Source organism: Caloenas nicobarica, chromosome 3, assembly GCF_036013445.1.
Source record: "Caloenas nicobarica isolate bCalNic1 chromosome 3, bCalNic1.hap1, whole genome shotgun sequence".
In the NCBI taxonomy this organism is placed as follows: Eukaryota; Metazoa; Chordata; class Aves; order Columbiformes; family Columbidae; genus Caloenas; species Caloenas nicobarica.
Genome location: NC_088247.1, coordinates 58513422 through 58540382, shown reverse-complemented (window position 1 = coordinate 58540382; position 26961 = coordinate 58513422). Strand labels below are relative to the sequence as shown.

The following is a 26961-nucleotide window of genomic DNA, read 5'->3' as shown; positions in this document are numbered from 1 at the left end:
CCTGAGCCTTAGCGTGCCTGCGGCAGCTCCAAAGAACTCCTCCACTTCCACTGGCAGCTGTGATTTTGGTCTCAGCAAAAGCAGCTATACTGATTATATCAGAGGACCTCTCAACTGCTATTATGATATCAAGATGACATTTTCTTCCATGAGCACCTGATTTCAATGAGATATTATTACTGTAATTTAATATTAAAATTTGGAGTTGTAATTAGCTTATTGTCAGTGTAAGCATGTGTTGAAGTAAACCCTAGAACTATCACTTGAAGGCTTTCCTTTGTTTCTCCTGTGAAAATAATATGAAAGACTGTGAGACTTCTAGATTTAGCCTATGGATAATCAGAGAAAAGCAACTTGTTTGTTCACAGACTTTCCAGCAGCTCTGTAATGGATCTCTCATGGCTGATACATGTGACTATGTTGCTCATAAATTGACCGTGCTTGAGTGCACTGATGATAAAAGAAATGAGTGGATTATCTTTCACAATAGGCTGTTATGACTGACAGTGATTAAATTATGAGAGATTGCAGAACACATTCTTTGAGTGGCTACAAAGAGAGTTGTCTGTTCAAAGCAGCAGAGAAAGTACATTGCGTTTCTGTGTTCCTGTTCTGAAAGAGTAAAATGGTGCATAAAGGAGATGCTGAGCACTGTGACAGCAATATAAGTTGACAAAGTCCTAGTTTCAGTTTTGGTGAGTGTTAGGATGTTTGAATTGTTAGTTATTAAAGACTTGGAATAGGTTCCCTGGGTCATCGAATTGAAAGTCAATACATCAACTGTTTCAGTACCTTTGCAAGTGCCATTGAAAGGGTGGTTTGTTCACCTTACTACTTTTTAGGGAAAGTGGCATCAAAATCTCATTCATTTGTTGTATGAAAAAACAATTAACTTACATTTAATATAGTTAGTCCAGAAATTTTTACCCATTAATTTTTGTATCAGAATTTTTCAATTAAATTGTTTACTATTTCTTTTCACTGTAGTGTTATTGTATAGTTCAGGTTTCCTCATCCAGTGGTAATGGAACTCTGAAAGCTGTTGTAGCTTTTGCATTACAACAAATAAATGATTGTAATGCGTGTGTGTTTATAATGTACTTTTCCTTTATGGTAATATCACTTTTATTCAGAAGTAATGTGATACAGAATATTCTGTAAGTCAAACGCATTTAGAGACTTCATTAGGAATTAACATTAGTTGCTTTAAACATCTTGAGGTATTTTGATTTTTTTTTTCCTCTCTTGTTTGCATAAATAGAATTAGTATTTTATTTTGGGTACTACAATATATGATCTGCTAATTAATACTGATTGTTGTTGCGGCGATTAGTGGAAAAATAACATGGCAGTTACCATTCATCCTTTATTCTCTTATAGGTATTCTCTTATAGGTTTTTATTCTCTTTCCCATGAAACTTATGGAAATGGGGCAAATGGAGTTCTGCACAAAGTGGGAAAACATTGTAGCCTGTTAGTATTTTTACTTTGTAGAGTATTACATGGGTTAGGGATTAGACATGTAAGTTGGTTGGTAAAGGTTTACCTAGAGTAATAATACTGGCACAGATGTAACTTAGTTTGTCTTCTCAGTAAGCGTTTATAAATCCTTTTCCTCTACTACTATGTCCATTAACCTAGAAGATGGGGAGAAACAGAACAGTGCTTGCATGCATTTCTGTGCAAAATGATGGAGGTATTGACTAAAATATGAAAAGGACTCTCTTCGTGGGGAATTGCTTCTCCAGTGCATTTTTCTGTCAGAGTGAATAAGCATGTGTTATGTACAGCTCACTTTCTCACAGGTCTTTATCTGCTATTTTATAGATGCTGTTTAAGCATCAGGCTTAATGCGTTTAGTGAACATCATATATTACTTTTTTCCTGTACTGGATCTTGTGCAGACTGACACAAGATGTCCCTCCTAAAATGACTATTCTGATTTATGGGTATATATTCACTTCAGACTTGACCAAATGATGTGGGTCCCGAAAGTATGTAATACAAAAGCAAAGTGCTGGTTGCCGCTTGGGGTGAGCCTGCCGGGGGGGCACAGCACGCCATGTGCTGCCTTGTGCTGTGGGTCAGCCTCTGCTCCCCCCAACACCTGACTTTTCAGCTCCTGCAGCAGAAATGATGAAGCAAGAAGTGGGCTATGCTGCCCCCCACCTTGTCTTTCCCCTTTCTCATGTTCCTTAGCAGTAGCGTGTGGCTGTGGCATGCTGGTGAAATGCAGGAGCAGAGCTCTGCGGTGTGGAGAGGGGCTGCAGCCTTGGGGAGAGTTGTGTTGGAGTCAGTATCTGAGGTGACGTGAATGGTGTAGGGGAGTATAGGAAGGTGAAAGGAACATTCACCTTAGCTAATTTTTTGTCTAAAATGTTTGTTACTGCTAGATCTCATGTTTTTGAAATATATTTTGATGCAACTGTTGGGAAAGACTTAAATTTTATTGCGCGTTGTTAGTAAACAGGGACTAATCTCTGTGTTTTTCTGCACTGTGCAGAGCACTACAACAGCTAGGTTGCAGACTCTTTTAGTTGTAACTATATGATCTGCAAAAAACACCAATAAATCTTAATGGTAGTGAGAAATGAGAAAATACCAGCTTAAAATAAAAGGTTGCTGCTGTTCAGGCTAAGTTCATACTGTAGTTACATAGCTCCAATACAAAGGGAGTCACTTGCTTATGAAGTCTTCTGGCAAGATGGAGATACCACACACCTGCTGGTGGACAAAATTGCTGCTGTTTTACCCCATGCTATTCAGCTGCAGAATTTGTATAAAAAGTTTCCTTAGAGGGTTCATGATCCTGAAACAGTAAAATACAATCTATAAGTTAAAAGTTCTACTGAAACTCCAACCTATGTATTGAGACACTTTCAGAATGGAGAATCTGGTTCAGTAATGGTCTAGTCATTCTGTTTCCTTTCACATTTTGCCCACTAAGAGTGCATACCTGATTTCAAGTATGAAAATAAATCTCTGTATTTAAGGAAAAGTCTGTGGTAGCTTTTGTTAAAGTTTGGCGTAGAAAAATATGGATATTCAATAATGTATCCTGTAGCGATCAGGACTCACTGTATCTTTTTTGGCATATGTAATTTCCTACTGGTGATATCTAGGCTAGAGCTAGGGAGGGTGTGTTATCTGTATAGCAGTCATGCTTTTTGTTCATACTGGAACAGATCTGCTGGCTCACTAAGGACATCTTTCACTCAAGATTTGAGTCACAGTAATCTTATTTCTGCCTAGAGTTAATCTCATTGCCTGTTTGCTGATTACATATTCGTAATTTCACAAGGTCAAGGAATATAGTTATGTAAGGGGAAAGATGTTTGACAGAGCTTCTTTCCAGTGGCCATGTATACACTATTTTTGGATGTTTTTAGAATGTGTTTACAGTCAAAAATGTGACTGCAGCTGCTATTGATGTAGCTAGGTGAATTAGCTGAAATGCCAAAAATGCTGCAACTGGCCCCAAAAATGTAGCAGTTGTATCAGAATTTTACAGTTCTTCCTTTATAACCATTGTTAGCTTCTGAAGTAGTTTGGGTGTATGCAGGCACATACTTGCTGCTTTGAGACACTAGAGAAAAGCAGCTATGAGAATATATATTTTCTAGAGATCTATGATTTTAAAAAGGGAAATTTTGGGTAAGAAATCTTTGGTTTAGCAGTACCTTTTTTTTTGATATATGTTTAGGTCAACAAAAAGTGTGTAGAACATTGGTACTGTTCATTAGGTGCTAATCTAAATACAAGCGTGTTCAGAATTGTGAATATAGCATCTTCTGTCTGAGGCTGTATGTAGTTTAGTTTGGGAACTCAGTGGTTGTTGTCAATTACTGACATGAATATAGATATTTGGGCACAAAACTTAAATTCAGAAGAGGGATAACTCAAACTCCTTTTGGATACATCTCTACCAATAAACCAACCCATGTCAAGCTTCTGCCAAAACTGGTAGAATCTATAATAACCCATCTTTTTACCCTTCAAAATAGGGTGACAGGCTGCTAGTGCAGTGCCAGAGCTGTAAAGGAGCAATGGAATTACCTGATAAGTGTGCAAGAGACTTGGGAAGTAGGAGCGGGGAAAAGACCTTGCTGCTTTGTATGCTGTAAGTAATTGTATATTAAAACACTATCAGCACTTCCAGTGTTGCCCATTTTTAAAAGCATGCTGAAAAGTGCAGAGAAGAAAACTAATTTTAAAGCTCTTACATAATGGTTCTCAAGGATTTGACCTGTTGAGTTTATCAAAACTAGTTTACCAACAAGACATTGAGGTGAGATGATTTAATACAGAAGTATGTTAACAAGGGAAAAATAGTGAGGATCTATGGGCTGCATAATTCCCGAAAACGAACGTTGTCTTCCAGAGTCTAGTTAGAAGCTGCATCTGACACACTTAAATTAAAAAGCTGTTCACTGTTTTTTAGCAAGCATGGTTGGTTTTGAAATCAGATTTGAGCATAGCAATGCATTTTGTACACACAAAGTCCCTAATCAAACTGAGTATCTATGCAAAATTATCTCACTGATGTAGTTTTAGTGTTCTGTGCCATATTTTGAAAACAAATTTCAACTTCATTCTAAATAGCGTGAGGCATTAATCACAAAAATAGTTATTGCCACTCAACGTCATAAAGTGAAGAATAAAAATAAGTATATAGTAAGATTAATAATAACTTGAATGTGTGGGTAGTTGCTTGATTATTACAACAGCAATGCCAAAGGTAATATTAGCCTTGTATTCTGCTGAAATAAATCCATTTTAACAAGTACTGAACAAAAATAAATGGATGTTTCTTGAGAAAAATCATGAAAACATCTATGGGCAGGCATATGCACACAGTTGGATAGAGCATTACTGACAATCAATTGAAATCAGGCATATTCTTTTAAGATAGTTTTATATTGAAATTAGTACAACTTGTGTGTGTAGTCAATCCTAAGAAATAATGCCCTTCGGCAGGCTATGTTGACCTTGGAGATAAGTTTTTCATCCCCTTACTGATGGACTTGAGCAATGAATAATGGTTCTGGGGTAATTGATTTAAAAGTAGGATGTATAATATATTGGGATACTTGTTCTAGTTGTTTAAGAAATAAACAATAAATTCTGTTTCGGTCCATAAAGTAGTCAGTTCTAGCTCTAATTAGATCATAACTCAAAGTTGACATCTAACCTTGATGTTTTTCTTGCTTTGCCATGCATAGAACTTTATGGTTCCTGGTTATCCTTTTCAAAAAAACAAACAACAACAACAACAACACAAAAAAAATTTAAAACCAGCTGTCAGATCCATTTGAGCACCTGTGACTGAAGCAACCTAAAAGAATTTTAAAAACACAGATAGAAACAGAGCTATTTCTTTAAAAAACTACTTTTTTTTTTCTAAACAGTGTTCATAAATATTAGCATTTTTTCTATCAATTTAATTTTTAAATTTTAAGGGCTTTTCTTGAATCACTGTCAACATAGTGCTCAGAACTTCAGAACAAGAAGAAAAGCTTGCTCCAGCACAGCTTCTTAAAATTTGTTTGCATTCCTCTTATTCTTGCTGTGTTTCATGAAGGGATTAAACACTAAGTGGAAGAAATATTGCAGAGCTTACAAGAGACTTCAGTATTCTTTCTTTTTCCACAGGCCCGTAATGCTAGGAATTAGTGAAAAGACTAATGGCGTCTCTCCTTCTTACAGTTTTTTTTCATTATAATTGATTTTTGTTTCTGCTGAGTTTATTTTCATTTACTGAAGGATATACTAAGGATTAGTTAGAGCCAATTCTCGAGGTAGTGTCATGGTCAAAATTGAGAAGAAAAAGCATGTGGTAATTTTACCATCTCTGCATGACGTTTGTAAACAGTAAAACCTGCTCTGAGTTGAGTAATGCAGAATATATATTTTTTTTTCCTGAAACCTTTATATTCATTCTTTGAATTGGAAAATTTACTCCTTAAATAAACACAGTCCTTGATTAGAGTGAAGATGAGGGATATTCTTTCCTTGCTGGGCATGAGCAGATTGCAGCTCTCCACGTATCTTGACCTGTAGACAGATTAGCGTAGCCCGTGCAGCACAGCATGCTGCTTAAACCCTGGCTCAGATTGAGCAGTCATAAAATGGATTGGTGACTTAGGCTATTCATCCCAGCCGTGACAGTTTAAAGGAGGTCACTGACAACGTCAACAGAGTGTACAATCCTTTTCTTCGAGGTAGGCTTTGCCTAGGGTTTTTTGTTAGGCAGATTCTTTCAGAAGTATTAAGGCGTTCCACTTTCATCTCCATTAATCAGAGGCTGTTCTGGAAGAGACTCCCTATGAAAGGAGCTCTAGTGTTGGGTTTTGCCTGTAATCTCTTCAGTTAGGGAATGTGGAGCTCTTCATAAACTATGGATCAAGAATGTAATCAATCAATGTTTTTCAGAAGATGATACTTTGGGAGATTAGTGCAGAAAAATCATGTGGGTTATACTTTTCTCAGATTTGATTATCTCTTCGTTTTAAAAGGATTTCTGTCATTTCCCCAATTACTGGGTACGTTGGGAACACTAACTGGAACATATGCTGCAATGCACAGAAAGAGACCTGAATTCCCTTTATTTCAGCCTTCTAGCACATCTTTGTGATATACTGCCTATGCTGCTTTCCAGTTGCTTTAGGCAGAAACAAATCCACAATACTAGCTAGTTGTATAGTTCTACTTAAAAAATGAGCTGCAGAAATGCATTCTCTATTTCTGAAACTGTTGAATTCATATTAAATATGACTGTGGCATAATTTGTGATGAGGTGAACAGCTTTTAAGTACTACCTTTGATTTTTTTGTTTGTTTTTATCAGTTAGCAAATAAAGGCATTCACATAAATTTGCAAACAGCTTATTTTGTCCTTGTGTGGATGTGATTTGAAAGAAAAATCCAGCTTGCATATTGAATTGCTTATGTTCTTTGTTGTTCAGGTGAGATGCTAAACCATCTGGATGTAAGCCAGGCTTTTGACACAGTTTGGCACCCTGGCTTTCTAGCAATGGTGATGGACTTAAGAGTGGAAGGCATAGGACTTAATTGATAATCAGGAAGATTCTAAAAAAAGTAAATAAGATTAAGTCGAGGTACAAGAGGGGAGGGAGAAGAGGATGAAAGAGATGTTTATACATGAAACTAATATGAAGTGAGACGGGTGTCTGTGTGTTGCCAATAGTGAAGCCCACATATCACAGATTAAAACAGCTTTGTTGATATGTCTCAGGAGTTTTAGGGAATCTGTTTCCCATTACAGGATTATGGAACATTGTGCTCCAACATAATTCTTTTTTCACAATTTCCATCTAAATGTCTCTTTAGCATATGGCTCTCTGTATATATTTAAAAGGCTTATCTGTATATCTTAGCATGGGGTAACACAAGCTGGTAATACGTTTTCAGAATAAGAATTATGTAAATCACTTTTCAACTTTTTTGAAGTATTTTTGAAGTCTTTTTGGATAGCTTAGCATACTTTACATTTTATCTGAAGTATGGTACAATATTTTCATTCATATAAGCTTTGTGGGATGAAAATTTTTGTCTTTTCAACAATTTGAAACTCTTATTTGAAAGTCACCCCAAACATGCTATATTATGTATCTGTATATCTTTAAAAGGAATGCCTTAAGCTACATCTCTCTGATTTACTTTTCCAGTAAACTTACTTTAATCTTCACAATTTTTATCTCAAGTGTTGCAGTGTATTTGGTAGGTATGTGCAGTCTAAAATCCATTCTCCTTTGTTAAAGAAGACAATGAAACATTCCTTCAGTTGGCATAAGAAATGTATGAGAAATACTGGAATTTTTCTTGGCAGAAAAAAGACTGCATATTCATTTTGCTTCAAATATTGAATTGTTTCTGTGTAAATGTGGTCATGGTGATTAATGAAGTTGCAGAAAATCACTTGATGACAGCAATACCTCATAAAAGGAATCTGCCAACACAAAATTCCTTCTTCACCTGATGTGGATAAGAATTTGGTTGATTTATGCGTAACTGTGGTGAATTCTAATTCTGTTGAACTGGAATGTATAGCTAGTGGTGTCTGTCTCCTCCAGACTCAGATTTGACCTCAGATTTTAGTGATTTTGTACAATCATGAATTAGCTTGGATTGTTCAACAGGAAAATGTTACATCGCTTGACAAGAATAAATTTTAGCTTGTGTAATAGTTATTTCAGTGGAAATTGAGCTGGGGATACTTCTGTTGCAGGTTATGATTTTAAAAGCAAAAAAGCTTATTTAATAACTTTTTGTAGTTTTTGTAACTCCCATGTAACCCAGATCTGACACTCCAATTTTTCAGTTAATCCGTTAGACAATAAACCCCAAGCATTTGCTGCTTAAAAATAAATACAGAAATAATTACAAGTGCAAAGGAAGAAGCACTTTGTTTAGATCTTATAGTAGAGGAACATGTCATGAAATTAATCTACAAAAATGAATAAGCTACTGGAAAAGTCTTAAAAGTATTGCATTGTGTGAGACACTTAATTGCACAAGAAAGAGATTTTTAGGCTCTTGAAAATAAATTCTTCTGCGTAAACAGTATGTCATAAGGGCAGTGGGTTCAAGGGGTTTGTTTTTCCCAGCCTTGTAGGTGTTCGTGTGCCCTTTCTTGCACAAATTCTTTTGTGGTTTAATAACTTTACTGGGCAGGATTTTATGTGTGAGGGAGAAATGGTAGTTGCTGCATTTCCAGCGGCCTTGCACTTGAAGGACCAACACCTGGAGATCTTGTGTTCTGTCTGGTGGCCTCTACAATAGAACTTAGCCCGCAGCACCATTCTGGTGTCTTCCCACCCTTCCCCCCTCTCTCCTCACTGCAGTTTTTTAGCTATTACACAAATCATGACCTTTTTTTCCTGTTTTGTCTTCAGCTCTGTTTCCTGTTTTCTCCTTCCCTCCCCCACCCCATTTTTTTACTCCCAACTTTCTCTCCAGTGGTGTCTTTATTTTACTGTTACTTGCTCTTCCTAAGTTTTTTGTTCACAATGAAGGGAAGAGAGAATTGAGAGCTATAACATCAGTCCTTCCCTTTTAATGTGTTTCTGCATCCACCCTTGTTAATGAATTTTTTGAATATCTATTTGCACATTGTTCATACTGTATCTCAAAACAAGTCTATCATGTGGATGTGTTTCTCCCTTCCTAACACAGTGACACAGATGTATGCATTTTCTCAGTGCTAGGAGTTTTCAGTCTTTGAGGATCGTAAGTTTAGGCAGACTTCTTAGAGTAGCACATCCCAGACTTTATACAGACCAGAGCTCCAGTTCTTGGTCTCTGACATCTCATTTTGGGAACTATTGTCCAAATGATCTTGATTTCTGAGTGAACATGATGTAGTTTTAAACAAGAGTCTGAGTTCTTTTTGTTCTCTATGCTTTGTATGGTTTCCACACAGGAATATGCTCTTGCAAAAAAAGGAACAGTTGTTAACCATTATAATGTGGTCAAGAAAAATAAGTTTGGTCTGTTTATATGCTTATGCCGATTTTCCCATTCTCATTGCTTTATATTTCTAAGTACTTTAGAGGTGAATCCAGAATTAAGGAAAATGTAGATGGTATGGGGGAAATCCACAACTGCGAGCTCAAACATGGTCTTGGATCTAAGTTTAAAAACAAAAGAAGCATAACCATAGAGAACAGCAGTATACTTGAGGATAAATATGCTTTCAAGCATTTGTTCTGTCAGCACCTAAACTGATGAGCCCAAAAGGAGGCAAAGAAACCCCCACACCTATGCAGATTGGGAGTTTCATTCAAACAAATATGTTTTTGGCATGGAGTTCATAATATTGTGCTCTATGTGTTTGTGTAATAAAGCCATGAGATGATAAATTGCTGTCAGCTTGGATTTGTGTTTTCCTAGGACTGTTTCAAAGCTTTCAAACTTCTCTGGATATATAGAATGAGAATGAAAATGTGGCTCAAGAACGCAGAATAAAGCCTCTACTTAATTTCGCTTGAAAGCTTGCTATAATAAGACACCCTCCCCATTTGTATGTGGTGGTTAAAACGCTTTTCTGCAATGGGTGAGGCTGCTTTGGTACACTGCAGTTTGTGATGTATATTTATATGGGAATGACATTGCAGTTGTGGTTTGGCAAGTCATTGTCTGTTTTTCCTTGTCTACAGGACGGTTTGAAATACTCCTCCTCACCTCGTTCTTGGTCTTCACAAATGAATTATTCTTTTAAATCTTTTTTATCTGTTATCTTTCCCTAACTCTCCAAAGAAAACTTTGTTTAAATAGTTTCTCCCTTGGGACTCTCATGCATATCCTGTTATCTGTTTTATATTACAAACTTTCATGCTGGGAATGTTCCTCCAAAAAGCACAAAACAGCTAAGGCACTTAGATGACTAACAAACATGTTAAGTGCTGAAGTCTAGGCACAAAACCAGCGTTATTAGCATACAATTATTTCGCCGTTTTGTTCCCCCATATTAGTATTTTTGGACTTGTTCCTATGTTCTAGGGCATCATTTCACTTCATGTAGCCCAGAGATGTTGCAGTGGTTGAAACGGTGTTAATGTTGAAACCATTGCCACAAAAAGCAGGAAACTTTTAGAAAGTTGCTGATATTTTCACTGTTCTGATCAAATAGCAGCATTCAGAAGAGCCTATGGGAGTGATGAAGTTTTGGCTGCCAATTTTATTTGCTCAGCTAAGAGGCATCTCTTTCAGTACTTTTTTTTTTTTCTTCAGGATTGGCAATGTTGTTCTCCCACAGGAGCAGTAGATGCATACTTTCCCGAAGAGCAGTATTATCTGTAGTTTCAATGCGTTGTTATATATTTGAGTAAACATAAGTATGTCGGAAAACATTTGCAGTGTCCTGCTTTACATGAATCATTTTAGATACATTATAATTATTTGGAGGGAGGAAACACTGAGCAGATTGGTTCTGCTCTTTCAAGAGAATACTTCTGTTCCAGTAGCATACAAAAGACTCCGCTAGCTTGTGCTAGCTGGAAACATAAAAATTGAAACGCCAACACAAGATGTCTTGAGTGGCTAACCTCTGAGGCCTGTGGAATGTGGGGATAGCTGGCAGGGAAAATGGGACAGCATTTATTCATTGCAGCAGCAGTTGTGAATTATCATGTTTTTAACTATTCTTTTTTTATTTGTCTATTTTTCATAAAACATACTATACAATTAATAGCCAGGAGTTATTTACTTACATGTGCATTGAGATTTCTGCAGGTCCTTCAGCAGTTGATTAGCTGGTAGCAATGCACCCAGCAAAGAGACTAATGCAATTGACCTGCAGAAATCCAGCAATACTTCGCTATATAGTTTGAAACTTCATACTTATTTGGAATTTGGATTAAGCTTAAGATTAATTGCCAGGGATGTCATTTAACCATGTATTTGAAACTGGCTTCATTATCAGTAGGAAGTGGTGGCAGTATCAATTTTTGTATTTCAACTTGCACTCTGATTCAGGAAAACTGACATAAAAAAATAGTAAAAGGAGAAGATTCTATACCTGTCACCTGTATAAAATAATTTTAAATTTTAATGACACTTTTTTCTAAGTTTTTGTTTCCCTCAGTAATGTGCGAACATCAACCAGTATTGTTAAACTGGTTTGCCAAAGAGAACCGTTCTCTCTATAGTGCTTGTATTTAACAATAGCAAAAATGATGAAGTGCACTTTATAGTTGAAATACTGAACTCTTGTTGCTGCCAGAAAAGGCACTTGTGTGGCTGTGTTTATACCCTGAAGCTTTGTAAACAACATTTATCTATCAAATTCTGTTCTTGTACATAACAGAGCAAACTGTCTTAATGTTTTCTGGCCATTGTTCGTAAGTTGGATTAGCTAAAATAAAAAGCTAACAAGTATTGTCAATGTGATCTCAGTAGTGCCTGCACCTTTGTGACATTCAGCCATGACACTGGTGAAATAAATTTAATGGTCATATCTGCTTATGAAAATTACTTGCAGATTTGTTCTGTTTCCAGTGGTCTGTGACTAGTACTCTACCAAAAGCACAGATTAGTTGCCTCTTATTTCTTTTTCCTGACATAGAATGCTAGTATTGCAGTTATTTCCTTCTTTTGCATGCTGTTGTACGTTTCCTAAACATGTGAGATGGTAATAATACTGTATATGACTTCCACTGAAGAGGAAATGAATACTTGTCAGAACAATGATGTGTGTCTGGGATTCCAGCATCCAGGAGCTTTATTACACCGGGGACTCTCAGTTTGCAGTAAAAAAATTTGTTGTGTAATAGCTTTGATTAACCGTGTTATTCTGAGTGCCTTGGAAGTGTACTTTATGCAAGAGTCAACTTAATGTTTGAAGTATAAAAAGAAACTGGTTTTAATCTTGTCAATACATTATAAATAGGAAGAATGAAAGTTGGAAATGAAAAATTTATTGTGGCATCTAGAAATCAATCACTCGCAAATCAGAAGAAGCTGAAAACTTTACAAAACCCAAATAGATTTCCCTTTCCTGGCTGAAAAAATGAAATGTTTGCCTGTGCTTCAGTGGAATTGTGGTGCTGTTACAGAAACAGTGATTTGGTGATGTGGGATAGGGTGTAAGGAAGGGAATGAAGATTGGAGGGACAATGTTTCCGATAACAAATGATGGGTCACTGCTGTTTTTAATCTCTAAAATTGTGGTTATTTTGAGAGTTTAATGTGAACAGTTGAAACTCTCTGTAAAGTTGCAATGTTGATTTTAAAGATGGGGCAGAGATTTTTCTCAAACTGCGTTGTTTTTAATTTGTTGGACAGATAACAGGAAAACGGAGCTGTCTCTTGACCCATGTCCATTTTCTGACTACTGGAATGAATTTGGCACTAAATCCCCGTTTTCCACTGAGCATGCCCTTCTCTAGCAGTGTCAGGGCTTGGGTGGGGTCACTCTTCTTCAACACAGCTTTTCAAAAAGGCTCTTGGATTCTCATCAGCTTACAACATTTTTTCAGTGCTGGGGAACAGCACAAAACTACCTTCATAAATAGATTATATGTGTGCATATGTACTCTGGCAAAGAGTTTTCTCGATTTGAATTAAATTGTTCTTTGAGATTCTTCTTCTTTTTTTTTTTTTTTTTTTTTTTTTTTTTGCCTGGCTATATTAGAGTATTTGTAGATTGAAAATACAGAAGGAACAGATTCCTGTCATTTCTGGATATGGTATAGATAGCACTGAGAGAGCTGCAGGATGTATATATGCTTAAATGTAATCTCAAAGAAATTTTGATGTGTGCATTGCACCTTGGCTGTGTGTAGCACCTGAAAGGTATTTGCGTTCTGATTTTGTTGAAATTTTTGGGGTGGTTGGTTGGTGTGTGTGGTTTGTTGTTTGTTTGTGGGTTTTTTTTGTTTTGTTTTTTTTTTTCATATGCTGTTACACAAATGATACAGTCCTCAATGCATTTCATTTAGTTTGGGAAACAGCACTTGCTAATATTATTTCTGTTTTACTATACATTTTCAGGCTGCTACTTAGTGTCAGGAGAGAAATTTTAACAAAATAGTGTTGAAAGAATTCTCACTCGTTTTCATGTCTAGTAGTATTTTCTTTTCTTTCTGTAGAGTTGTATCCCTTCAACTGAATTAGCCTTTAACATTAATCCTTTTAACTTGTTCATGGATTCGAAGTTATTCACCAGATAAACTAGAGATTGTCTGCAGCAGGTGTTTCATGAAAAACTGGGAGCACTTGAGTCAAAGGGACTAGATATGTGGTGGTGTGCTGCTTTAACAGGAAAAAGATTTTTGAGAAATAGTCATGTTTTTGTATTCTATTTTGACTTTACAAAGAGTTGAGGCAACTTCCCTGGAGTTGTTTTACAGGTATTTGTCAGCATAATAGTTTTATGGTGCAAATACTCTATCTAGACTCCTTACTCCCTTTGCAGTTCTAGACAAATAGATTTCTTGGTCTCATTTCATTTGTCTAAATACTTCATTTCATTTTTTTGTCTTCACAGTGGTCTTCAGAATTACTCTAGTATTTGTCTTATATTGTCATTTCAGAAGTATCTTTTAAGTTCACACCATGTTATGTAGGGACTTGTCAGTGTTTTTTCTGGTGAGTCCTGTATATTTTGTGTATTGCAAGGACTGATGACATGTTTGCAGTAATTTTCTAGCACTACAAAAGATAGTTCTAGAGACTTGATATTTTGATATTTGTATAAGGACAAAAATGTTTTCCTAATAATGCAGGTAGGGTACTGCATTTGGGAGGGAGACATTCTATGCTTGCAAATCTTCGGCTGTATGACAGCGTAGATAGAAACATGAGGCCTAACAAAATACCTGTTATTTTGAATAGTGACTTCACTATCTAGGTAAAATGGTGCTTATGTGTATAGTTGCTGTTAACTGTGAGTCTGCTAGCCACCATTATGTCCTTGGGATTCTCTGGAAACTGAATTTGAACCATTTTGTGCCATTTCTGCTCTTGGAAATAAACTTAGATGTTATGTGAATATATGTATATATTTAGATACAAACATGTTCATGTACACATGTAACTAATTTTTATTGTCATGAAGTAGTAATTAACTGTCTGGCTCCGAAGTTATATTTATAAAATTGTTATGGTAATACTTCTGTGAAAACATTCAATTACTTGGCATAACTTGGGAATTACACTTCAAATTGGAATATTGTTACAGTTGGAAGTTTGACATTTGAAAAGTGGTGCTGATTTTTAGAACTATTATGGCACCATCTGCTGACCAACGTACAGACTGGCAATGACAGTTTGCTCACCTGGTTACCTCCTTGCAAATAAGCTTCCAGTTTAGGAGACCCTTGGGACAGAATCCGAAGGAGAAAGGGTGATTTTTAGTTGGATTGTGTTTGCAATAAATATTTTTAGCAGGGATACTATTACATTGGGAAAAGTCTGAATTGTAGCACAGCTTTAGTTGTCTAGTTACCTGGATTATTGCATAAGGCTTTTCCGTGAACTGTGAAGCTTGTTGTTTTTTGGTTTTGTGGGGTTTTTTTTTGCTATATGTGGCATAGGATTGTTCTTGGTATTTTGTTTATCAATATGTTACCTTTTAAGCCTACAAAGAAGAGCCGTGACAGCATGAGATCAGTTCAGGCCCTGGCTCTGGTGGCTTTGTCACAGTGTGGGGAACCGACGGGCTCTGACAGGCCTCTGCCCTGTGGCTGCTGTTGAGACTCACAAAAAAGCAGAGTCTGCATTGACTTTAGTCTCGTCTATTTTTTCAGGAATGTGCTTAAAAATGAACTTAATCCAAATTATTAGATTCAATACTCAAATTATATCTGTTTGTATATACAGTCCGGTGGATGTATAAATACAGAGAAGGGTGCAAGTTCCAATGGGAAAACTAGGGCTTTTTTGAGTTGATGTTTGACCGCAGATGAGTTTTATTGGAAGCTATAGAAGGTAAACATTGTGGATTGATGTAACTAAGACAATTTAAGGGATGATTTTGCTTCCTTAAGGATCTCAAAGTTGAAAACTATATTCTTTAGTTGCTAATTTATTCCTTTGTGTTCAGAGAGCTTCATGTCATTGCAGTTGTAGTAATCGACCTAAATAATGACTAAAAGGTGAATTTGGATTTACATTATTTTTGTCTGCTAATAGAATGCGTACAGGTTATATTGGCACCTTCAGCAAAATGATGCAGTACAGAACTATGTGATGCCATGAGTTTTCTTGTTTACATACTGATGATAAAATACAAGTTTTAAAATTTCATGGAAATGTAAAAGAAAGTTCTGTTTTGCAGGTACATCTAGCATGATTTGGAGTATAAATTACTGTACTCTACAGAATTGATTTATGCTTTCGAAAGATCTTCTGGGGGTAGTACCATGTTCCTCAGGTATCACCTAGTGGTTAAACCAGACCCTTTTACGACTCTGTAAAATCCGGATGACTGTTCCAGCTAGGATTTGACTTCTTTATGGCTTTCATGTCAACAAATTTTATGTATTGAAACCAGCAAGCATATTGTTTGTAAATGAGCTATTCTAACCAACTCTGAAATTCAGAGCAGTCTTTTGTGCTTCAAATCAATAATACATCAAGAAATAAAACACTTTCTTTAAAACAAACAAAACCCACAACAACTCCCAAATAAGTTGTTGAAGTACATATGACCTCATTTTATGTTTTCGTGTATATTTTTAAGAAGTTCTTTGCTCTCTTTTTGTTCTTTTTTTTTGGTGTACTTCATGTGAACTTTAATATTTGGAAGTACAAGTGTGTAATTATTTAATTTTTAAGAATATAACTATTTAAATAAATTATTAACAACATGATGATCCAGCAAATTGCATGACTTGTGCAGACACTCATGTTGGCTTTTAGTGCAGAGTTGTAATTTATTTCAACAGAAGTAGGATGGATTTTTTTTTTTTTCTTCTATGACACGCTGGTTCCTTTGTGAATTGTAGTAAGGTGATGGAGATATAAATATCAATGCAATTTTGATTTCTTGAGTTTGCTGTGAATTTCAGTGACAAACTGAAAAAGAAAAAACAAGTTTAGGACAGCCTTTTCTGACTTTTAAATACTTAGAGCATTGAAACAGTGAGTACAAGGGAGATGGGTGCAGGGAACGGCAGGTAGACCTGATTTTCTGTTTCTCAATGAATGCCTGATTCTTGTGCCAAAATGAAACTCTAGAAAAAGAAATATATCAAGCTCATGTGCTAGAGAAAGTTGATATTTTGAGAAGACTATCACTTACACTTGGTCCATGCCCTCGTTCAGTAAATTCATCCATGTCTAACAACTCATTCAGAGGTGGCTGGGAGTATAAAGAAATCCACAGGCTTAGGCAAGAGGTGCGTTTTGTTTTGTAGGTTTTTTCTCCCTCGTTCTTTTTCCCCGGAAAAGCAGTGAAGTTAGAAGCTTGTGGGAAGTTGAGCTTATGAAAGAAATCACCTCCTGCTGTGGGCATCAAATGAAGGCATTAAATGAATGTGCACAGACCTATTCAGACAGGGTCTGTTACAAGTTTCTCTTGCTTCTGCAATGTAAAGCCAAGCTGTCCTTTTAAATATAACTTCAGTTGTGAAAAACCTGGACACTTGGTGGTGCAGATCCTTTCTTGTTTCACACTGAGTTTGCACCACCCACTGCTATCCTGTCTTAATTTAATCAGTTAAGATGTATAACTTGGTCTCCTCGGTTCTTTCTATTGTTAGAACAATATAATAGGAACACATTTACAGGGTGATTTATTTCTCTCAGTTCTAAGGAATTTTCTGGAGATGCCTCCTATTCGACTGTATAAGCAAAATATGATCTTAATTTTAAGAATGGTATATAATTTTTATTAGTATGTACATGTATTTCATGCATTTCTGCAGATTTTGAAAAGTGAAAAACATATGCAGGAAATATACTGATTTTCTGTTCCTGTAGCTTCTTTGAAGATTATAACCACCATCTCTGTTAATAATGAAACCTCCATTTTGACTTTATTAAGCAGAGTGGATTGCTATTCTCTGATCAGCAGAAGTTTGTGGATTTTTCTCTTGCAGAAAGTTGATTTTGATTTTCTATATATTGTTGATTTTGACAATAAACTTTTACATTATTATTAGGATTCATACCTACCATTAGGAAAGAACAGCAGCAATAAGATAAGGTGGTAGCAAAATGTAATTTGAATAGTAGCAGCTTTAAAACGAACATACTAATATGAGGCTTGAAATAGCAAATTATTTAATCTCAACAGTCAGTCAGATGGAAACCTGCCTTTCAGAGGCCTGTTACCTCTGAGATAAATAATACATGCATAAATATTAATACTTTATCACAACGAATTTTATTAACAGAATCAAAACTTGAAAGTTTTATGAAAAGTGAAGGAAATAGCTATATAACTGTAATATTTGGCTTGAGATGTATTCAAAAGTCTCTAGTATAGCAGCAAATAAACTAACTCTTAATTTCCCCATTGGTGCATGTTTTGGTTTAGATACTGAAGTTTAAAATAAAGAAAAAAGAACACCTACAACGTGTAGTTACTTTTAATCTCAAGATGCTTGCTTAATATGAATTTGCCTGTAGATAGTTCTAGTCTATGTCAAAGCTTTTTACTAAGGTAACTGTCAAGTTGTCTCCTTTGCTCTATATTGCCTACCCACCTCTTTTGCCAGACAGGCTTCTCTCTTGGGCATTTATTAGTTTTCTCTTTTTCTTCTTTTTGTCCTTGGGAATGGCTTAGTTTAACTTTTTCTGACTAGGGGCAATGTGTTGCTGCTGCCTTGTGATCTAAACTAGTTTCTGGTTGACTTCAATTGCATTTTGAAGTGTTGTGGGAGTTCACTGTATCAAGCCTGAACTAGATGACTTTCTCTTTGACACTTTTTTTTTGGGGCAGAGGTGTGGGCAGGAGTAGTTGAGTTCAGCAGGAGTCTTGAACTGCTGATAACCTCCTGACTTTCATGGCAGGCATTGGTGGCATTTTAATGGAGATGGCCCAATGTTTTACTTAGAAATATGATTGTAGCTAACCTGCTATTGTTCAGGCCAGACAAATAGACCATGAGTTTAAAACTAAGTATTTTAAGAAGGTTGTAAATAAATACCACTGACTTCTAGTGGTATCTAACCATTTTAAGCCAGTATTTCTTTAATCCCAGTAAGTTTAATTTAGAAACTCTTGTAGATTATTGCTACAAATTACTGCAAAGAATGTATGAGTCAGTAAAACTAGTGATGCTACATAATAAAATTATTTTTATTGTTGTTTCTTTTAGTGTAAGTTGTGACAATGACAACTGAAGTTGGATCAGAGACTGAAGTAAAGAAAGATTCTGAGCAGCTGGGACCAGACAAAGGCAAGGACAAGCCTGAGGAAGTATCAGAGACTCCAGAAAATCAAAAGTCTAGGGAAACATTCTCTGAAGAAGCTCAAGATTCTTCCCCTGTCCCAGCACCAACTAGCCAAAGTAGTCTAAGTAGCCAGAAGAAGGAAAAATCTTCACCTGAAAGAAAGGGTATTTCTCGCTTCCTCCCTCCCTGGCTTAAGAAACAAAAATCATACACTTTGGCAGAGCCCAAAGATGAGACCAAGAAAAGGACCACAGAGGAAGAACAAGTAGCTCAAGAAAGTGAATGCCAGACACCAGAGGGGGTGGCTCAGCCAAAAAAGAGCTTAAAAGAAGCAGCAGCGGAAAATCAGCATAATGCTAAAGCAGATGACAAAGAAGAAAAACACTCTGTTAGTATTGCTGAAACACAGGTATGTGTGGGAAGGCTAATAGATGCTTTGGAGTGATTTTAATGAGACCTGATTCATGATTTATGTAATTCATGTAAAACTTGGGTAGGATCATATCAGGGCAAAAATGACAGCTACAGTCTGGCTTTTTGTGCAGTTGAGTTGATGTAGTTATGAGTAGCATAGATGGTTTTCAAAGTTCCTGCTCTGTGACAGACTATTTTTCACTCCATTCATTCTAGATGTCTAATTTTAGTGTAACCTCACACTTTGGCATAGTTCAAAGGAACATAGAACTGTATCGTTGTAGAAATGAGCAGGGATAAGAGAAGCTTCTTAAGTCAGATTTATCTCTGAAGGCACTGGAGTACCTCCTTAGTGACTTAACCACAACAAATAACAAACGGATTCTCTCAAGTCCTTCAGTACTCAATTTTTGTTATCCTTTACCTAGAAACCATGCTTGTGGTCACTGTCCTTACTGATTCGTTCTAGGAGGTTGGTGCCGAGTTCCAAGGCAAACACCACCTTCTGCAGTGCTCCAGGGTCTTGGTTTTTGAAAAGTTGCGTGCCAGTTCTTAACACTCAAACCTCACGTTCTAGGGTGACGCAGATGATTAGGGGAATAGAGAATCTTTCATATGAGGAGGGGCTGAGAGAGCTGGTAATGTTCAGTCTGGAGAAGAGAAGGGTCAAGGGAAATCATCAATATTTAAAAATACCTGAAGGGAGGGAATGAGGAGCCAGACTCCTTTCAGTGATATGCAGTTAAAAGACAAAAGGCAACAGGCACAAATTAAAAACATGAAATTCCACCTCGAATCACCAAAAAATCTTTTTTACTGTGGTGGTTCAAACAGTGGAACAGGTTGTCCAGAGACATTGTGGAGTCTCCATCTGTGAAGATATTCAAAACTCAGCTAGATATGGTCATAGGCAAACTGCTCTAGGGTGGCCCCAGAGGGGCCCTCATGTCATTGCACTACATGATCTCAAGAGTTCCCTTCCAACCTCAATCATTCTGTAGAGCTTGACTTTCATAAACACTGTTTTTTAGTTTTGTATAATTCATGGAGCTTCTTGTTAAATGTTTCTGTTCGGGGGGGTAGGGGGAGAGCCAATAAAACATTTACAAAAATTATCTCATTGTAAGGAAAGAAAAGAAAGGCGCCTTCTGTGGTTTGAGAGCAAGAATATCTGGTCCTCAGAGGAAGACCTTAATGCTTATACTGTTTATTATGCTTCCAGTATCTGAATAACTTTAATGAAAGCTTAATGTTGTGTTTATTAGAGGCTTATAAAAGAAAGGAACAAGTTAAAAATATCCACCTTCCTGAGTTTCAATCATTGTTTAACTGTATTTTATGTAGTCTGCCAAAGAAGATGGTAAAGAAATAGAAGTAGAGAAAGTTCCAGAGGGAAAGGAGGAGAAACAGGAAGAAAAAGACAAAAGGGAGACAAAAGAAGTGCAGACAGCTGAAATCAAAAGAGAAAACATTCCTCAGAAGTCTCCCAAGAAAATTAAAACTGTGCAGTGTAAAGTGGTGCTTCTGGATGGCACAGAATTCAGCTGTGACCTAGAGGTAAGGCATCAAGTCTCTAGTAAAGACCTGTCTATATAGCTGCTTTAAAGTAAGAGTTCTGCACTTTAATATTAAAAGAAAAAATCATCCTTTAACACACAGTGGTGTTAAATTTGGGGATAAAATAGAGATTTACCTGCAGATGATTCACATGGATATTTTTCCCCAAGCATCTTCCTCTTAAATTGACATCACTCCTGCATAACATTCTCAGAATCTATATATTTATATGTGACTTGCAGAATGCACTGAGATATTTCAGAGTAAAGAAAAATTTGTTTCTGTGACAAAGTATTTCTGAAAGCTAATTCCTGTGTATGTCTTCTCTTTAATGTGTTGCGTCATTTGTTGGTGAGTGGCACAGAACAGAAACTGGTAAGAAATGCTCAGAGAAAAAAAAATACTTTTAACATGTTGAGATAGCAAGCTTATATGTGAAATTATTTTTGGCGGGGGGAATCACTCACGGGAATCAGCATGTTTTTACTGTAATATAGAGGCATCTTTGCAAACAAATATAATTGAATGCTGTTCTTTTATAGTTCAAAATTTGTCATCAAATGTTGCTGTAGGATTACAGGTACATTTGTACCCTCCTTGTGGTTTTTTTGCCATTGATATCTTTTGTATATAATTACTTTAAGTTCTGGGTTTTTGTTGCAGCCACCTAGTGTTGTTTGACAATGGAATTATTTCTCTGTCTTGTTTTCACATGTCTTTCCCATTGCCCCAGGCATGCCTGCCATGGCTGATGTTTGGCTTCCAACATAAAGCACATCTCAGATATTTCTCTTTTTTGAGAGTTTCTTTGTAAATTAATTTATCACCTCTGAGAGTAATCTGTTTGTTCTTTTGCCCTTAGAACTCTTTCATTTTGCCTTAATAGGTCACCTGACTGGTGTCAGCTTGCCAGTTTGAACTTTAAGTCAATAATTCTTTTTCTACAGAACTGTTTCAACAGATATGTCATTTTCTTGTGATTATTCCCTTCAGGTTTTTTTCTCATCTATCTTTGTACCTTTATTACTTTGCTTTTGTAAATGCAGATTTGAAGGACTTGGTTTATTGTCCTTTTCTTGAGCATAGCTTCTCCAAATATGCTTGCTCTGAATGCCAATGTAAATACAACATTTAAGGTACTCCCCTATTGCCCAGAAAAGTCCATGACCTGTCAGCAGAATGAAGTTAAGCCTTGTACTGAGCGAAGCCTATTCCTCAGTTCATTGTAGCTTGAAATTCTTACTGTAGTGTTTCATGTTGTGTTGTTGTTGGTTTGGTTTTTTTTTCTTTCCTCTTAAATGAACTGTAGTCAATTCTGACATCAGCATCTCTGCATTGGTATTTTGGATAGTTGATAAAATACGTATTTGTGGTCTGTAAGTGATTCCTCGGTATCTTGGGTAATTGCTCTGAGGAGTTAAGAACTTTAAGTGCTAGTAGTGTTACGAACTTTGATACCAGGCACTATTCAAACTTATTTTATTTTGTTTTGAGGGAACCTGGAAAGTTTCATAAGGAAGAAGACTAACCTCCAGTGAAATGTTATATTTAAGCCCTTTAACTTTTAATCTAAAATGTATAAAGTTCCATAAGTCCACAGGTTCCATATTAACAAAACAGTTTTCTGTGTTCTGTAGTTTTAAAGTAAAAACGTCTGAAGCTCTTTATCTGTAGGAAACTTCTGAAATATAGGATGACATAATATTTTTTGGAAGTAGTATACTAAAGGTGAGTTATGTGTACACAATATGTGCATACATAGACAGCATAAACAATTCAATTAATTAATTTTAACTTTAAAACTGTCATAATTCTTAAAATTAATGTCCATGGAGGCTCATACTCTTCAGAGTAATGTGTGAATTCCTGGAGAGCTAGGAAAAGGAAGAAACTACTGTTTGAATAGTTCTGAAGGAGTGTGACTTAAAACAACTTTCACAGGCTGTGAACTGTTAGGAACTTTCAGTTACATTTTATTGCTTACTTTAAAGAGAGTTCAAGTCACTTATAGGGATAATAACATGTAAGTGTATCAGAGAGACTTGTCAAAATATGTGAGAATGAAAGACGTTGAGTGGTATTTTCCAAAAATTGTAACTGGCTGGATCTTTGTTTTTACTTGAAATGACAGAACCGTGTTAAAGGATAAAATAACTTAGGTTCATGATTCAATAGTGTAATATTTGTGAGATGTAATGGCAGTGGAGTTTTAATAGCCTGAATGAGCTGACCGTTGGAATGTTTGAGATTTAATTTCTAGAATAATTGTTTGGTTTTTTTAGCACAGTGCAAATCACACAATTTTGACCTACTCCTTTCCTTGTAATTGACATCTGTGGGAGCAGGTGTAAGTTATTAATTTTCTACGGTGATCTACATGTGCCTCTTTCATGAAAAGGAATCAACTTGCTTTTTTTCCTCACTTTGTTCTGTGGTTTCTTAAGTAGTTGAGAGGAAATTTTGTCATTAAATTTGAGATCTGCAATAAAGACTTGTTCAGATTTTCTGCTTTAAATATAATGTGGGTTTTAGCAGAGGATAAACACAGTTTAAACAAACAAAAAAGTGCTAACTGCCTGCATAATGATTACTAGTTAGAAGCAAATGAAGATCCTGTTGGATTTGTTTACTGCATTCAGTCAGTGGTCTAATTAAATATTTATAACAAAAGGCATTTAAAGGATGCCAGCATTGACTGTTTTATGCACGTATGAACAAGTGAAATATATTGGAGTTGACTTAGATTCTACGGTTGTTTACAGTTTGGTAACACAAAGTAAAAAATGTTTGCTTAATGTACAATTAAGATCAGTTTTTAACACTGAATTAAGAAAATCTGAATGAACTTGATACAGAACAGATGTTTAATCATAGTTGGGTTTTGATTTGCAAATCTTTATTTCTGATTGCTCAGTTGTGTAGACTAATGTTTGAATAAAGCTAAGTGGTCTGTTTAAAGTATGACATACTTTATTTAGAAGGAGGAAAATACGTATGACATTAAATTGGACACATTGAAAAAATGTTGGTGCAGACTGAACATACACCACTGAAAGTAATGTTTATGTGTGAAGTCCTGTCAAAGCCAAAAGATGCTCTCTGCATCTCTGCAAGGTTCACGTAGAGGGAATCAAACCCCGTTCTTTCACCTCTGGCATCACCACAACTAAATGTATATGGTATAAATGCCCTTATTAACATAGTCTGAATGTACATACCAATTTTGGCACCAGCATACAAAATGACAAGAATAGTACCTTCCTTTCTCTTTCAGTACTCAAAATACTAAATCCTGAAGGAAAAAGAGGTTTGCCAGGGTTCTGATCTGAACATTTTCCCAGAAATTGAAGTAGGCAAATAACTCTCAAAAAGGTTAAATACTTTTGCAGATTTTTAAAGCTATATCACAACATTAAAAAATAATGAAAAACTAGGAATCTTTTAATTTTACAAGTAGGATTTTATAATGAGAACTGTTGCTGATACTGAGAGGCTTCTTTTGCTTTTGAATCCACAACAGAGGTCTATAAAGTGTAAAAGTGTTTAATTTGCAAAAACAAACTTCTCAAGTACAATTTCTTTGTAATCCCTTTGGGGACAGGGATTACTATTCAGTTTAAATTATATGATAAAACATGCTGTAACTTCTTTGTATTGTGCTGCTGTCTAGAATGTAGACGAATGTAACTTGGCCTTCATGGTGTGGTGGTGTTTTTCCATATGTGGAAGAGTTATAAACTTACCAAAACGTCTGTAAAGATACAGTGGATGTTGCCAGTGTATCCAAATTCTGTGTAGACTGTGAGTTCCTAAGAAGAAACTGCAATATTTTACTGTTATATTTGCAAGATATTTCCTGCAAATTTGGCTGCATTATGTTTCTGTATGTCAATGACTTCATATTAACTGTGGTTTTTAGTTTATGAACTTCCTGAAAAGCTACATAATTAGTAACTGACTCCAGCTATGGACTTTAATGATAGCATATATTATTTCTGCAGTACTCTGTAGATTTCCTTTACTGAAGTGTATACCTGGAACTTGCCTTTGCAAGGCGTGATCACTTTAGGGAGAAAAATTAGATCTATTACATGCATGTCAGCAGTCCAAGATTCTTCAAACCCTCTTTTGCTTATACTTTTCTGCTTTCAGTTTAGCTCTTCTCTATATTGCTGATTTTTTTTATTAAGCTGAAAGTGATGCTGTCAAGAATAATAAGTGGCTACTTCAGATTCTTGGGGGAAATAGTCATCTTTCCTTCAGTAGAGTAAAATTTCTGAAAGTACCAGACAGACTTAAGATTCCCAGCTCCCCATTTCAAAAGTGACTGACTTCCAGTTGCCACTGCCTCACTGTGATGCTTGTGCTGCAAAATGTGCTCATTTTATCAGGATTGCTTTGAAAATTTTCTGATCTTTGGGACTGTAACGCCTGCTAAACAATGCGATCTTGAACAAATAAAGCTTTGGATTCTTGGGGAATAAAACAACAATGCTTTCACTATTTGCTCAGTGCATACCTCCTTTTCTCTGCCTTTCCCCTCCCGGCCTTAATGTTCTGTGCCATGGGGCTGAGCTGCAGGCGAGCGCTGAGCTGGCGCACGTTGCGAGCACCCTGCGCTGTCTGCAGGGACAATGGCTGCAGTGTCACGATGGCCTTTCTGTGGAATTGCAGTGGTGTTGGTCATCTACTGAAATCTGTAGGATAAGCAAATGCAAAAATTCCTTTAAGCTGCCAGGCCTCTGAAAATGCCATGTTGTGGCCTCATTGATAAATGCCACAAATAGCTGAAGAGTTGTGAAGAGGTCAGTTCGAACTAGGAGACTGCATGCCATTCATGTCCAAATTTTGGCTGTGGAAAGTAATTCTCATCTTCCTCACCGTTGTGTATGTGTTGTGAGCCGTCTGCTCTAAAACTTTGTCTCTTGTCAGCTGCCATCTCCAGTACAACAAATCTTTTCCCTAAAACCTTGTTCACAGAAATAGGGCCTTGGCCTGCATTTCATTACCAGCAATAGGAAGATACAGGATGCCCTTGTTTATGTTCCCAGTTCCAGGTACAAGAAACACAGATAAAAATTCAGGACTAATTGCCATTAGCTTCAGCTGCAGTAATACTGAGCTACAGCAATCAGCCTTTTTAGGAGTGTCCTCGATTACTACTATAAACTAGCAGACTGCAATATTGAAACTAACCTTAAAATGTCATTTTTTTTGTTACTGACTTGCACAAATATTATTTTGAGGAAAACTAAACTTCTTTAAGACTGGTTTTTATTTTTGAATATTTGAAAGAGTTCATAAATCTACAAATAGAAGGCAGCTCTCTTATTTTCTGCCCCTCAAAACTTCTGCAGTATAGACAGCTCAACATGTTGCTTGTGCTCTGCTTACACTTGTATGTTACTTCTGCTGATCTGATCACCAACTTTAAGTGGTCTGCTTGTTCTTTTTGTCTCTTGAGGATGATAATTTGCTTTATTTTTCTTGGGAGTTCGTATCACATGATTCATAAAAGATGTATGCCAAAATGCTAGAAATGCAGAAGTTAACAGAAATTAACACTGTAGGAAAGATATTAGTTTTTAGAAGATAATAATATAGAAGAAGTCGGCTGACATGAAGAACTCTGTTATTTCAAAAATAAAGACACAGAAAAACTAAGAACTATTTAATGGTGCTTAATGGTGCAAAATATTTAAATCAAGTTAGGTACTGAATTTTCCTTGTGCATTCAAGTCAACTTTTTTGATGAATCGAAAAAAAATGAAATGTCTTTATTTTTGTCAGTGATATGCAGAGCTTTAAAAATATGGTAAACAGTTTATTGTAAGAAAGCTACATCTTTATAATGTTTTATTGGTGGTTTGTTGGTTGGTTGGTTTGTTTTTAATTTTCCTGACTAATACCATCTAATTGCAGTACCTGTAGTTAAGGATTTACTGATAGTGCTTTAATTTTTTTTTTTTTTTTTCTCCCAGAAAAGAGCAAAAGGCCAAGTGCTGTTTGACAAAGTATGTGAACATCTCAATTTACTGGAGAAGGACTATTTTGGGCTGTCGTTTTATGAGAATTCAGAACAGAAGGTAAGCTTGTATGGGGGGGGGATGTTTGTTTTTTTTCTACA

General features: G+C 36.1%; 1 protein-coding gene across 11 annotated transcripts in view; it reads left to right on the top strand.

The window, feature by feature from the left end:
* Positions 1–26961, top strand: part of EPB41L2 (erythrocyte membrane protein band 4.1 like 2) — a 104124-nt gene that overhangs the window by 23053 nt on the left and 54110 nt on the right. For 8 of the 11 annotated variants that reach the window (XM_065632357.1, XM_065632359.1, XM_065632356.1 and 5 more), the window contains 3 exons: positions 18788–19272; positions 20622–20834; positions 26816–26920. In XM_065632357.1, the coding sequence (XP_065488429.1) occupies positions 18802–19272; positions 20622–20834; positions 26816–26920 (789 nt within the window). In that variant the 5' untranslated portion in view covers positions 18788–18801. Of the gene's footprint in view, positions 1–4004; positions 4121–13211; positions 13314–18787; positions 19273–20621; positions 20835–26815; positions 26921–26961 lie in introns of those variants that run through there. The other 3 variants (XM_065632350.1, XM_065632355.1, XM_065632361.1) reach the window with 3 other exon arrangements.